At 36.7% G+C, this 12,235-nt stretch overlaps 1 protein-coding gene across 1 annotated transcript in view; it reads left to right on the top strand.

The window, feature by feature from the left end:
* LOC110449555 (putative methyltransferase NSUN7) overlaps positions 1-11,855 on the top strand; it is a 43,280-nt gene extending 31,425 nt beyond the window's left edge. Inside the window, exons 5-10 of the mRNA XM_021496503.1 lie at positions 3,154-3,337; positions 3,777-3,981; positions 9,120-9,263; positions 9,891-9,992; positions 10,863-11,113; positions 11,535-11,855. Coding sequence (XP_021352178.1) covers positions 3,154-3,337; positions 3,777-3,981; positions 9,120-9,263; positions 9,891-9,992; positions 10,863-11,113; positions 11,535-11,855 — 1,207 coding nt within the window. The remainder of the gene's footprint in view (positions 1-3,153; positions 3,338-3,776; positions 3,982-9,119; positions 9,264-9,890; positions 9,993-10,862; positions 11,114-11,534) is intronic.
* Positions 11,856-12,235: the final 380 nt, after the last annotated feature.

Below are 12,235 nucleotides of genomic sequence, written 5' to 3'. Positions count from 1 at the left end.
TCAATCGCCTATGTCAATATGTTAAAAGCAGAAGAAAAAACCCAGCCATAAATATTGAAAAAGCACTTGGCAGTGGGACCCTAACTGTTGTTTGGGGAGAATAAAACAAACACGTAATCTTGACAACAGAACAGGTTTCCTGGTCACAGGTTGTTATTAGAGGAGGGCAGCTGAGATTTATACTGGCATTTATTTAGTGTCCGAAAATATCAATAGCATGAAAAGGACGATCAATTATCAATGTTTCTGACTGCTTAAATGTGACAATACCGAGTCGCTGATCTTGACAACAGTATTTTGTTGCCTGTTCAGCAATCTTGATTTAGACGTATGACATATTGGAACACTTAAAGCATGCATAAGTAAGAAGAATGCAGTGGTGCAATATGTTATTGGTTAAACAGACAGATATACAATTTGTACACCAGTAAACATAGAAACAAGTAACCAAAACAAATATAAACAATACTAATCCAAATTCAGACTTACACAAGGCTTATAAGTTATAGCCTCTAAGCAGGAAAAATCCTTGTCTTTTAAGTCTTTTCTTGAACCTGGAGATTGTTGTTCTGTGGGTGCAACCAACTTCTGCTAGGACTGGTTAAGGAATCAAACCCAGGACTACTTGTTTGCTTGCTGTGGACTCAATTTTATATTTTTTGTCTACAGATGATTAGTTTTTAAGTTCAAATAGCACCAGAAAACGTAATACAAACTCCAAAGTCAGTGTTTTGTTTACGTTTTTAGAAAATGTCACGTGCGACGACTAATAAATGCATTCTGTTTTGGACTATAAGGAAACAATTCACCCTAAAGAAATACTTGTTTTCATATAAATTCCAAAGGTAATTATCATAAAATGTTAATATGCTGGCAAATAAATATTCATTTGAAGTGTAAGATACTGCAAAATTCAAGCCTTGATCCCATTTGGGTCCTGACATTTGCAAAAACCGGAACCGCTGATAGGTGACTTCAGAGTGTTCTAAAAATATTTCACGTGAGCCCCGGGTGCTAATTTTTTTGTAAGAAATGAATATAATTCATCCCAAGAATTTTCAATGAATGAATAAAATGATGGTTTGGAGATCCGATTTGGGTACTGTCACCTTATCCTACCAATTATAAAAGGAATTACCTGTTAATCTATAACCATGGTCTACCATATACAAGTAACCACCTGTGGGTCTATGTGTCTGTAACTATAGGGTCATCTGTAGGACTCGCCATCACCTGTATGTATATACCTGTATAAGTCTATACCTGTACAAGTCTATACCTAGGGTCATCCTTAGGACTCCTCGACTGGGTCAGTAAATAAATAATGGAGTGTTTAATTATGAGGGTGGAGAGATATAACATGCTTTCTTATTGATTCTGGCCTGGAACTTCGGCATGTAACCTCAACATAACCCTATTGTCTTTCCTGGATCATCATCGATGAACTGGCATCTTGTGTTCCCAGACTCCTCAACTTGATTCGATACAAATGAATGTACTAATAAGAAGTTGTAAGGAACTTTAATATTTTGTCTGCACACTATCACCCACTTAGTCGTCAAACAGTTACGGTTTAGGTCGGAACTGGTTCTCGTGCAAACATTTAAAAGTTCTGTCAAGTAAAGGAAGTTATGGTTTCTACATATTTTTGAAGTTTAAAGCTGCTAATGCTTTGACAAAGTGACTGCTGATAAACTGTTGCTGGATATTAGGGCCATCGGTAAATCACACTTTGTAGATTAAAATCCAATAAACCTTGTTTATTGAAGTCACAACAGGCTGCATAAGCCAGATAGGAATCCAACTAGATATTTATTACTTGAATGGCATTTTAATTTGGTTTTATTACAGTGGAGAGATTGGGGTAAAACTGATATTGAGCTGGTGAGGTGACGACCTTAGTCTGCACAGTGTTACGTTTGTTTACGATCCACAGGTGTTATGTAATCACATTGATTACTAGGCTGTGTACAACGTCTCTAACATGAAAATCGGCTGTTTTGTCAAGGTCATTGTATATCTTTCTGAAAACACAATATTAGCTAGAAGAAGAAACAGCATCTTGGGGGGAGGNAAAGAAATTTCAGCTTTCATTCATATGTTTGTGTGAAGCCAGCAGGGTTATATGTACAGTAGTGTTAATACCCGAGGATTGCCGAGGGTTTTACTTAAGCTTCTAGCTCATGAGTTGTGAATTCATTCGTCTCTTTCACATATAAGTATGAAACAGCACTTTTCTGTCAAATTCTCTCTTCAAGAAAGCATTCATTTTGAATATTGATGTGGGAAAATTTCAATTCCCTAACAGCTTCTATATTTGACCTGACATCATTGCAGGGGTGTACCATACCACTAGCCCAGCGCCTTGGCCTAGTTGATGTTATGTTGGGGCTAGCAAAAATGTTTAATATAACTGTTTAGATATAGGTTGGACTAGGTAGAAATTTTCAAAATTAAACTGACCTATAGTACTCTAGAGACGAAACTGTAAACCGCCATCATTAATTAAAACTGTGATATTTGGCATTTTCTTATCATAGACATTGATACATCATATTTTAATAAATGAAAATTCCATACACTCCCCCCAGTTGTTCTGCTGACAATACACACGAGGCACCAATTCCTACATCATTAGCTAGCTAGGCTGACTATCGCAACTTGACATATAGTGGGAGGCATGGCCCCGGACATAGCAGTTTGAGTTGTCCTGTCTAAATTTTTGGTTAGTCTGAGTGATAGACTGAGACAAGATAAATGATGCAAGAGCAAATTTGCTTTCAGATTATCAATTTAGCTCTTCATAGTAAACTAATTATTGTGGTTATATCAACATATTCTTACTGGGCCATGCTTTCTTATAAATTCTTTGTTATATCTTTATAGAAGTTTACATAGATTCAAGAAAACAATTATATGTCACATGAAAAAATATTGAAATAAATGTATATTTTTAAAAGTGAAGATTTGCTAAATAACCCGTCTAGTGTAGAGTGAAACATCATTATACTGCCTCCATTTTCTAGCATTATTTTGGTGGGTAATTATAATATGTATAAGTTTGTTTACCTGGTCACCTTTTTGTTGTTTTTTCCCTGTTTACAGTTTGTTGTGCTGTTTATTTCATATTTGTTGTTTTTTCCCTGTTTACAGTGTATCGGAAGCAATGGAGCTGTTTAAGGACGAGGGGTTCACACTGGTGGGTTCTGATGACTGTGTGGAAGGGGAGAAGTTCTGTGTAGATTCTATGTGTAGCGATGTGTTCCAGTTCCCCCCAGACAAACGCGAGTACCTTCTCCAACATGACCTTGTCATGGCTGGCAAGGTCGTTCTGCAGGTAAGAAAATACACATTGCAAATTACAGATCCATCATTATCCACCGATGACAAATGGTGTGTTATTAGGTCCTCTGTGCTTTAGGTAATTTGATCCTTTTTTTACAAGAGGTAGTAATATAGTTGGCTGCTTGGTATTGAGTTGTACAGTTTGAGCTCAACTCTGTAGGAGAACATATTTATTTACTCAATCACCCCTGAAACTGTATAATGAACTGTTCCAACCTTTGAATTGGAAGAGTTCAGATGTGTCTTCAGGGGTGAATGAGTTAAAGATCATGCTTATTGCATCATGAGATCAGAGAATATAATTTGCAGTCTTCTGTCATAATCATTATATTGACCTAGCTAGCTTATTGTTTATTATATCACATTTTCTGTTTGATATTTTAATATATGTACTATTTTCACCAAAGTATAATATTTTCTGTGTTTTTCAGGATAAGTCCAGTAGTGTAGCTCCGCACTCGGTGAAGTACCTTATAGGGGACGATAGTGATGTCATACATGTCAACATCGGGTCTGGGATGACCACTGCCCATCTGTCTAGCCTCATGCAAGCTGGCTCTGGCCATATTTGGGCATTTGGTAACAAGTCATCATCGTCACAATTTCAAAAGAACATGGAGAAACTTGGCATCAAAGGTAAATATTCCTAAATACAAGGCCCAATCGCCAATGCTTTGACTTAAGCTGAAGATGAGTTTGAGCAAAATTCTATATTGGACATGACTTTATAATCATGAGTTTTAAATTCAGCTTGAAACAGACTGCAAATTAAAGTAATCGTTCAGATCGAGGTAAACTCCTATTGTTTGTGATGGTCGGTTGGTTGGTTGAGGTGTTTTACGTCTACCCTTCACTGACAAAGTTGGTGTTAAGTCGACGTGAGAGGGGTAAGTTGCTGCTTACCAGGCCCTTGGAGATCCAAATGTTCTGCCCATCCAGGTCATGCTCTCAGGTCGGACAGCTCCTTAGATGCGGACAGGCTGTCACAGCTACATCGGTCTACGGAACGACGTCCTTTGTGTAGTCCTTGCTGTCCTCCTATGAGTGTTTGTGATATATGAACAATGTTTATTAACACCCCAATACTAAGTTAAAGTTCTGCTTGAGACAAAATCCAAGTGTTTGTTATAACGGCCTGTTAAGTAAGCTCATCTTGAGATGAACTCCAAGTAAGTTTCATATAGCTAGTGTGGCCTGATAAGTTTAAGCTCAGCTTGAGACAGTCTCAATGTGTTGTTGATTTATGGCTCGTAGTACGGCTACTTACTTACTTAAACATTAAGATGCAAACAAGCAGCTCATTTAAGATTCTATTGGCATGAAATTGATTTTCTTTAACTGTATATATGAACTTAACTACCCTAGTGGTCCACAAAAAGCCAACTCTTTGTCCTGAAATACTAGGAAGTTTTAACAAAACAGCTGGTAATAGCAATGCAATGCATATTGTTACAAAGTTCCTTTAATGCAGTCCCATTATTTATAAGAAATTGATTTCATTATATAAATCTGACATAATATTTAGCTAAAACAAAGTTCAGAAGAAGCGGCTAAATTTGCTTTAGAGCATATAGGACCAATATATATAAATATACCTCTTAACTTAATTATTTGAAAAAGTGGAATAAAAATGTTGATTATCTGGCACGGAAATCCAATATCCTACAGCCAATACTGTAAAATCATAAATTTTCGTTGGACATAAATTTAGTTTATTTCGTGGATAACAAAAATCCACGAAATTAAATCCCCACAAAAACATCAATTTGGTATGATATAGATATAGAGGAAAATCAGAAATCAGCGAAATATAATGTTCTTGAAACAGACAAGTATATGAAAACCACGAAATTTTAACCCCACGAAAATAAATGATTCTACAGTAGTCTGTGGTCTGTCTGGTACAGGAATCGGATGTGGATATCACAAGGGTATTCAAACAGAGCTCCATCCAACAGTTACGAATTCAATAAACTAAACGAAGGAGCATCATAAACTATACCACACCTGTATGTTCTAAATCTTCTAAACTCACAGTGTTTGATACATGTTTGGTAGCAAAACAGTTAGAAGATGTATAAACAGGTGTTGTAAGCAAACCAACCGGACCAGAATTACCTACTGCCTATATAGGGTCTATACAACAGGTGGCCGGTCATGTCTGCTTGGTATTCACTTAAATGTCCAAGTACAAATATTTGATCTTCTCCAATCTTTGACAACTAAGTGAAGTCTAGAACAAGTGTTTGGATTGCTCTTGCACTTGCTATATAGGTAGGCCTGTAAATTCCTCTGTGGCAATCAACTGTTAGGTAATACAGCATTACTGTGTTGGAAGATGTCTGGTGTCGATGGAATCTTGTATATATATTGTGTTGTCACTCTATTAAATATGATATCAAAATGATTACACAATGCATCTCTCTAGACTGTAGCTGGGGGATATGAATGCTTTCAGGTCTTATGTGTTTTTCAATATCGTGGTTATAGAGTATTTATTCTTCCTTCAGACTATGGTCCAGTCTGTCCTTTATTTTGCCGTCAATTAATCCCTCTTTTGGCAGTCGAGATCCTCCAATGGTACTCTTGTTAGTACCATCTTCTGCGAGTCAAACACTCCTGGACGGGTATTCCAGGTAGCAGGGTATTTCAAAATTCAACCATGTTAAACACGATCTTAGTTCCGTTCTCATCCGGTTATGTTTACATTACAAAATGTAATTGCTAATCTATTACCCAGTGATTCAAAATCTGTTTAAGGTAATTAATCTTTTACCCTAATTCCGATTCCTTGTGGTTACATAAGAAAGATGGAGGATAAGTTGTTTGAGTTGGCAGTGGTTGAGCATCAAGTGGCGATTATATTAAGAGTTGAATTGCCACTTGAAGTCTAGTTAAGGAGAGATATAGGGGCTCAGGGATCAGTGGGGCTCAGATTGGCTATCTATTGTCTTGTATTAGGGTCCAGGTTCATTTTATATGTATAGACAGGAACAAAACACATTCTGTCAGCTTCCTGAAATTGTTTCATGGTAATAAACTTCTTTAACAGAAGTGTCTCTAAATTAGGAGCCAGCTATTTTATAACTTTTTACCAACTTTGGTTCAAATCAATACACATAAAAATGCTGAACAGTGCTTTTTCTGTTGACGTAAAGAGGCTGTAGATTATAACTCACGATCATGGAAAAATCATTTCCTCAATAGTGATGATTTATATTCTGGCTGAAGAATTTATAACAACTGAAACATATCAGGCAGAAACCTACTCGCGCGATCGGGCACTTGTGTTTATATACAATACTCATTTACGTCATAGGTTCCGTATCCCATAAAAACAGGCTTATCAAAAACACATTCCGGACCTTTCACATGTAATTTTACATTTCCTTAACAAATGATGTATTGTTGACGAAGAATTCTATACTCTGTGTGTAGCATGTTATTTTTAGGTGAAATTATCCATGTCAAAGGGCTCAAAAACGATATTGATCGCACTCTGTTTGCCCTTTGTAGTAAGGATATCGCTATTATGCGATGGTCTATGCAAGGAAATTGACTTCAGACTTTAAATCCTTCATTGATTATTTGGAAGTTCAAATTCTTACATGGATCGCTGTTTGAAATGTCAAAGCTACTTAACTTTTTCCTATTACTGAAGAGGGAGTCCTTTCAAGTCCTATAGACAGACGATATAACTGGGGTTTATATACCTTTAGCTGTCTGGTGAGGCGGTTACATTAATGGATGTTCTATCAATCGGTTGCGGAGATATGTGAAATGTTGGGTTGTATATAGGGGTTGTTGTCCTGGGTAATGGTCCTAACATGATTTACCCTGCTGATGTTAATTGGTTGTGGACATACCTGTGTCATGCCCATCCGGGATCTTCTATGTCTGATAAATTGGTTACGTCAAAAATGATGAGACATCACACTTTCTAACCTTTCCAATTTTTCAAGGGGAGAAATCAGATGGCAGAATCCAAAAATGCCCAAGAAGTACTTACAATGACTGCTTTAGGCAAAACTTTTTCATAAAATGCCACAGTTCCTGCTGTTCTTCGCAATTCATCAATTGGCTTAGAACAAAATGCAAGATGTTTTTCAAATTGAGGATGACATCTTTAGAGTCTCCATCCAAAGTAGGGAGACTGAAGAAGTTTGGGACATTATCTGATCTTTTATCCCAATAGTCTTGTCTTGAATTAACGTGTGATTTAGTTGGGATGACACACATCATAGATAGGTAATCTCATGTTTCAAGATTTAGGGAAAAATAAGTTGCTGTGAAGCTTAAAAAGATGTGAACCAGTAACAGTATTTGTATAATTTAGGTACAGAGATCTACTTTTGTGAACCATTTGCTATATTAATAGATGCAAGTTTTTCATTTTTCATTGAAAGTTGTAAAGTGTATGTAATTATGAGGTGTCTTTGCTTTAAGGTTAGGCTGACAGGCCTTAGGCCAAATGAAACGGGTCAACTTTCGTAAATTAAAATGGAAGTGTAATACTGGTAGGGTGAATTTCAACAAACCGAAACAAGGGCTGAACAGGGTGTTTTTTTGTGCTTTCTGTTCTAAGTTGAATAATGATGTATATTTAATTATTCCTACAGACATTACAATGATAGAGGCCATTCAGGGGTGTAGTGTTAGAATATAATAACCCTGTACTACAAACATCAAAGACATCCAGGACACCGCTATTACACGCCTAGCCATCAAAGAGTGTCAAACATCTTTCACTTTCCGACTTCGATCAGTATTTAAGTCAGGTCTTTGACCGTTAAATCTCAATAACGTGACACACCTGTGTAACAGAACACATTTTTTCCTGGGTGGAGTTCGATCTACTTGAAAGTGAATTCGCACGATTGGCCACCGAAATGCATGAGGTCATTATTGAACAGTTTCAAACTGACTAAGGTCATTCTGGTTGGTCAGTCTGGCCGTGTCATTGTGTAGAGGTCATTAAACAGTAATGTTTCCTTTACTGCTGCGTAAGATTGAGGTAACAGGATGTTATTGTTGGAAAACTGCCAAGTAACCCATTTCGTTAAAAACGTAACTGGGTCTTTGCAACCAGATATACCTTTTTATTTCCAGTAGGTAATATGTTCAGTAATAAAAATAGACAGGGAAAAGGAAATCAAAGTCAATGCGACATGATAAAGAAAAAGATCAGTTGGAAATAGAATGTTTTAAAGCTGATAACATTAAAAGATTGGGCGGTACGTTAGGACACATTTCACAGGATGGAGGAGTTATAATCAATGAATAGTGTACAATTTTAAAGAGCATCTTAAAGATTCCCAAATTTCTGTTTTTCATAACCTTTATTAAAAAGTTTGTGTAAGTGAGTCAACCTATATTGTTTGAATATGACAAATGACCCTAGATCACAACAGCTGCCCATTACCTGCAAGTGTACTGTTTATATACTTGCCAACTCTCCCAATTTTGGACTCTAAAATTGAGCATTTGCAACCAGTGAATTTGCTTATAATATATAGCTATTCCTATATTCAAACATCTAATGATTTCATATGAATGAACAGCACGAAAGATGCCATTTAAAAGTGTAGTTTTTCCCCTAGAGTGTACTAATTCTGAGCATGCGTAATCTCCCCCATGGAAATTTCAAAAAGTTGGCAAGTATGACTGTTACAGGTGTTACTAGTATTATAAACAGATAAAGTTGTAAACAGTGACTGAAGAGTCCCAAGTAAAACAGATATAACTCTAACTACCATTTACATTGATTGTTTCAGGTGTGAAGATGCTGACTGAGCCATTCCTCGGTGTGGAACCTGACGACACACGGTTTAAAAACGTCAAGGTCATCCTGATAACAGCCGACTGCAGTAAATCTGGAATCACTAACCCTATCGATTTCATCGTTAATGAGGGCGAAGGTAAATATTACAATATACTTTAACAGTCAAATAACTTAATTAATTGGCATGATTTTTCTTTTCTTCATTAATATTGTCATTGTTTTTGCTGTAAATTACTGGTGACATTTTTTCACTGGATATGTAAAAAATATGGATTTTCTTTTTATTTTGTTGTTTGTCAAAGCCATTTAGGTAACAAATCAACATTTGTTTACCACCACCTACCATAACATTGTTAGAATATATTATATGTCTGTATTATGTTGGATGGTTGGGTGGCGAAGTGAATAGGGCATTTGCATTTCACCAGGATGACTGGGATTTGATTCCCTGATAGGAGATGACCACGTATGTTGGTTTTCTCTCTGTAATTTCCAGTTTCCTCCCACATTAAAACCCCCAGTGACATGCTACCATCAAGGTCATAAAAGTTGTTGTAAAATTATAAAGTTTAATCCTTTCACCACTGTAGACCATAATGGACACATCCATATCAATGCATGGTAGAGTCCACTTAAGTTACATAGGGGTGAAAGGGTTGATTTGCTTTGTATTTTTGTGTGATATTAATGTAACACACTTATGCCACTATTGGAAAAATGAGTTGGTATCTTTATAATGTGGTATATATATAAATGTTGACAGACATGAAAATCCTGAAGGATCTGTCTGTGGGGGAAACAGACGAGACTAAACTGGGAGAACTGGCCGGTCAGCATAATGAACTCCTCAAACACGCCATGAAATGTAAGTCTCTATACATCCTTAAACATGTCATGTTGGTACAGTTAACTCAAAACATCATCTCAAACATGTTATGAAATGTGAGTCAGTATCTCAAACTCGCCATGAGATGGGTGTCAGTGAAATATCTAACACACCATGAGATGGGTGTCAGTGAAATCTCTAATACACCATGAGATGGGTGTCAGTGTAATCTCTAACACACCATGAGATGGGTGTCAGTGAAATCTCTAACACACCATGAGATGGATGTCAGTGTAATCTCTTACACACCATGAGATGGGTGTCAGTGAAATCTCTTACACACCATGAGATGGGTGTCAGTGAAATCTCTAACACACCATGAGATGGGTGTCAGTGTAATCTCTAAAACACCATGAGATGGGTGTATGTGTAATCTCTAACACACCATGAGATGGGTGTCAGTGTAATCTCTAACACACCATGAGATGGGTGTCAGTGTATACATTATCTCTAACACACCATGAGATGGGTGTCAGTGTAATTTCTAACACACCATGAGATGGGTGTCAGTGTAATCTCTAACACACCATGAGATGGGAGTCAGTGTAATCCCTAACACACCATGAGATGGGTGTCAGTGACATCTCCAACACACCATGAGATGGGTGTCAGTGAAATCTCTAACTCACCATGAGATGGTTGTCAGTGAAATCTCTAACACACCATGAGATGGTTGTCAGTGAAATCTCTAACACACCATGAAAGTCAGTATAATCCTCAAACACCATAAAATGTAATTTGATCTAAAGCATGACTTGCAGAAAAGGATGCATTTAAATCTCTACCTTAAAAATCTTATGATGTCCTGATAGATTTTATTTCTAAGATTATTTGTTGTTTGTTGTTCAGTTAACAAGGCACAGGCTGTGGTCTACATGACGCGGTCGGTACACGAGGTGGAGAATGAGAATGTGGTGACTAAATCTATAGAATACATCAACATGGTACAGAAGAGGTCCTTCCCATACAGAGTGGTCCCCCCTGTCCTTCCCTTTACAGGGGACGCAATTGAAAACAAGATGGGGATACATGGGAAGTACATCAAGTTCTTCCCCACAGATAAGACCAGTGGATGTTTTGTAACTGTGATAACTCGAGAGGTCAGTATGTGAAAGGGAAGTGTTATGGTCATAAAGGTTTACAGATTCCAACTCTGATTGAGAAAATAAGAATCATAAGATTTTTTTATTTTTTTTGAACAGTGGAATATCTTCTTGGTTGACTGAGGAAAAAATATTTCTACAGTAAACTCCAATTGTGTTGTACTTAATGCAACACAATTCCCACATCTTAAGGAAACGAAGCATTAATTGAACAGAAACAAGTCATCTAGAATTTTGTTTAAATTAAATTTGAGCCATATGTTCTATAGGTACTATTTAGTACTATTTAAGAGCTGATTACTATTTTAAGATACTTATTATCCAAACATTTGTTTTTAATGATTGATGAGAGCAGATTTTTTGTATTGTTAAATGGAAACATTTATTGTAAAATTGAACTATTTTCTGTATAATTCAGCCTGAAGATGCTAAGGAAGCTGCCAAGGACGTTCTTGCCCGAGCACAAGCCAAGGGTCTACTGAGTGGCAAGAAACAGAAGGAATCAAAGCTCTCTTTTGAGGACCTTAACGGGGAGGTCACAGGGGGCTTGACCAATGGCCATAGTGACACTGACAGTAAACTGCTGCACAAACGCTCAAAGAAAACGCAACGCCGTGTTCAGGTTCGAGGCACTCTGTCTGCACCTCAGTACAACAAGCTATCTTCGTATTCTAAACCCAATGCCACCAGCCCCATACATACTTATATCACCTCCAGTTTTTTTTTTGCAAAGTTATGAAAATTATTTACAACAACATTAATTGATTTTGTATGAAATAAAACTAAAGCAGTGATTTATCTCTCAGAAATGTCACCATAAAAACATTGTAAGAAAAAGGAAAACGTTTTGAAAACATTTAAATGTAAGGGTTAGGAATGGAAAACTTTAGTTCAAATTTTAAGCGTTTTGTTATACCTTGGAGTTAAGAATTACAAACCCACTTTCCCAGACCTCCTGATGTAAGGATGTTGGTCTGTTATCATTGTTACAAGTCGAGGTTCCGTCCATTACATTATAATGTATGTGCTTTCTTTCTGTGATAGAATTGTCATTCAATAAAAAAAAGTTTTAATTTGATATTTCAGAACAGTTTGAGGTTTGTGTCTTTTACACAGGTC

Source organism: Mizuhopecten yessoensis, unplaced genomic scaffold, assembly GCF_002113885.1.
Source record: "Mizuhopecten yessoensis strain PY_sf001 unplaced genomic scaffold, ASM211388v2 scaffold4631, whole genome shotgun sequence".
Lineage (NCBI taxonomy): Eukaryota > Metazoa > Mollusca > Bivalvia > Pectinida > Pectinidae > Mizuhopecten > Mizuhopecten yessoensis.
This window is presented reverse-complemented; position numbering and strand designations above follow the sequence as displayed.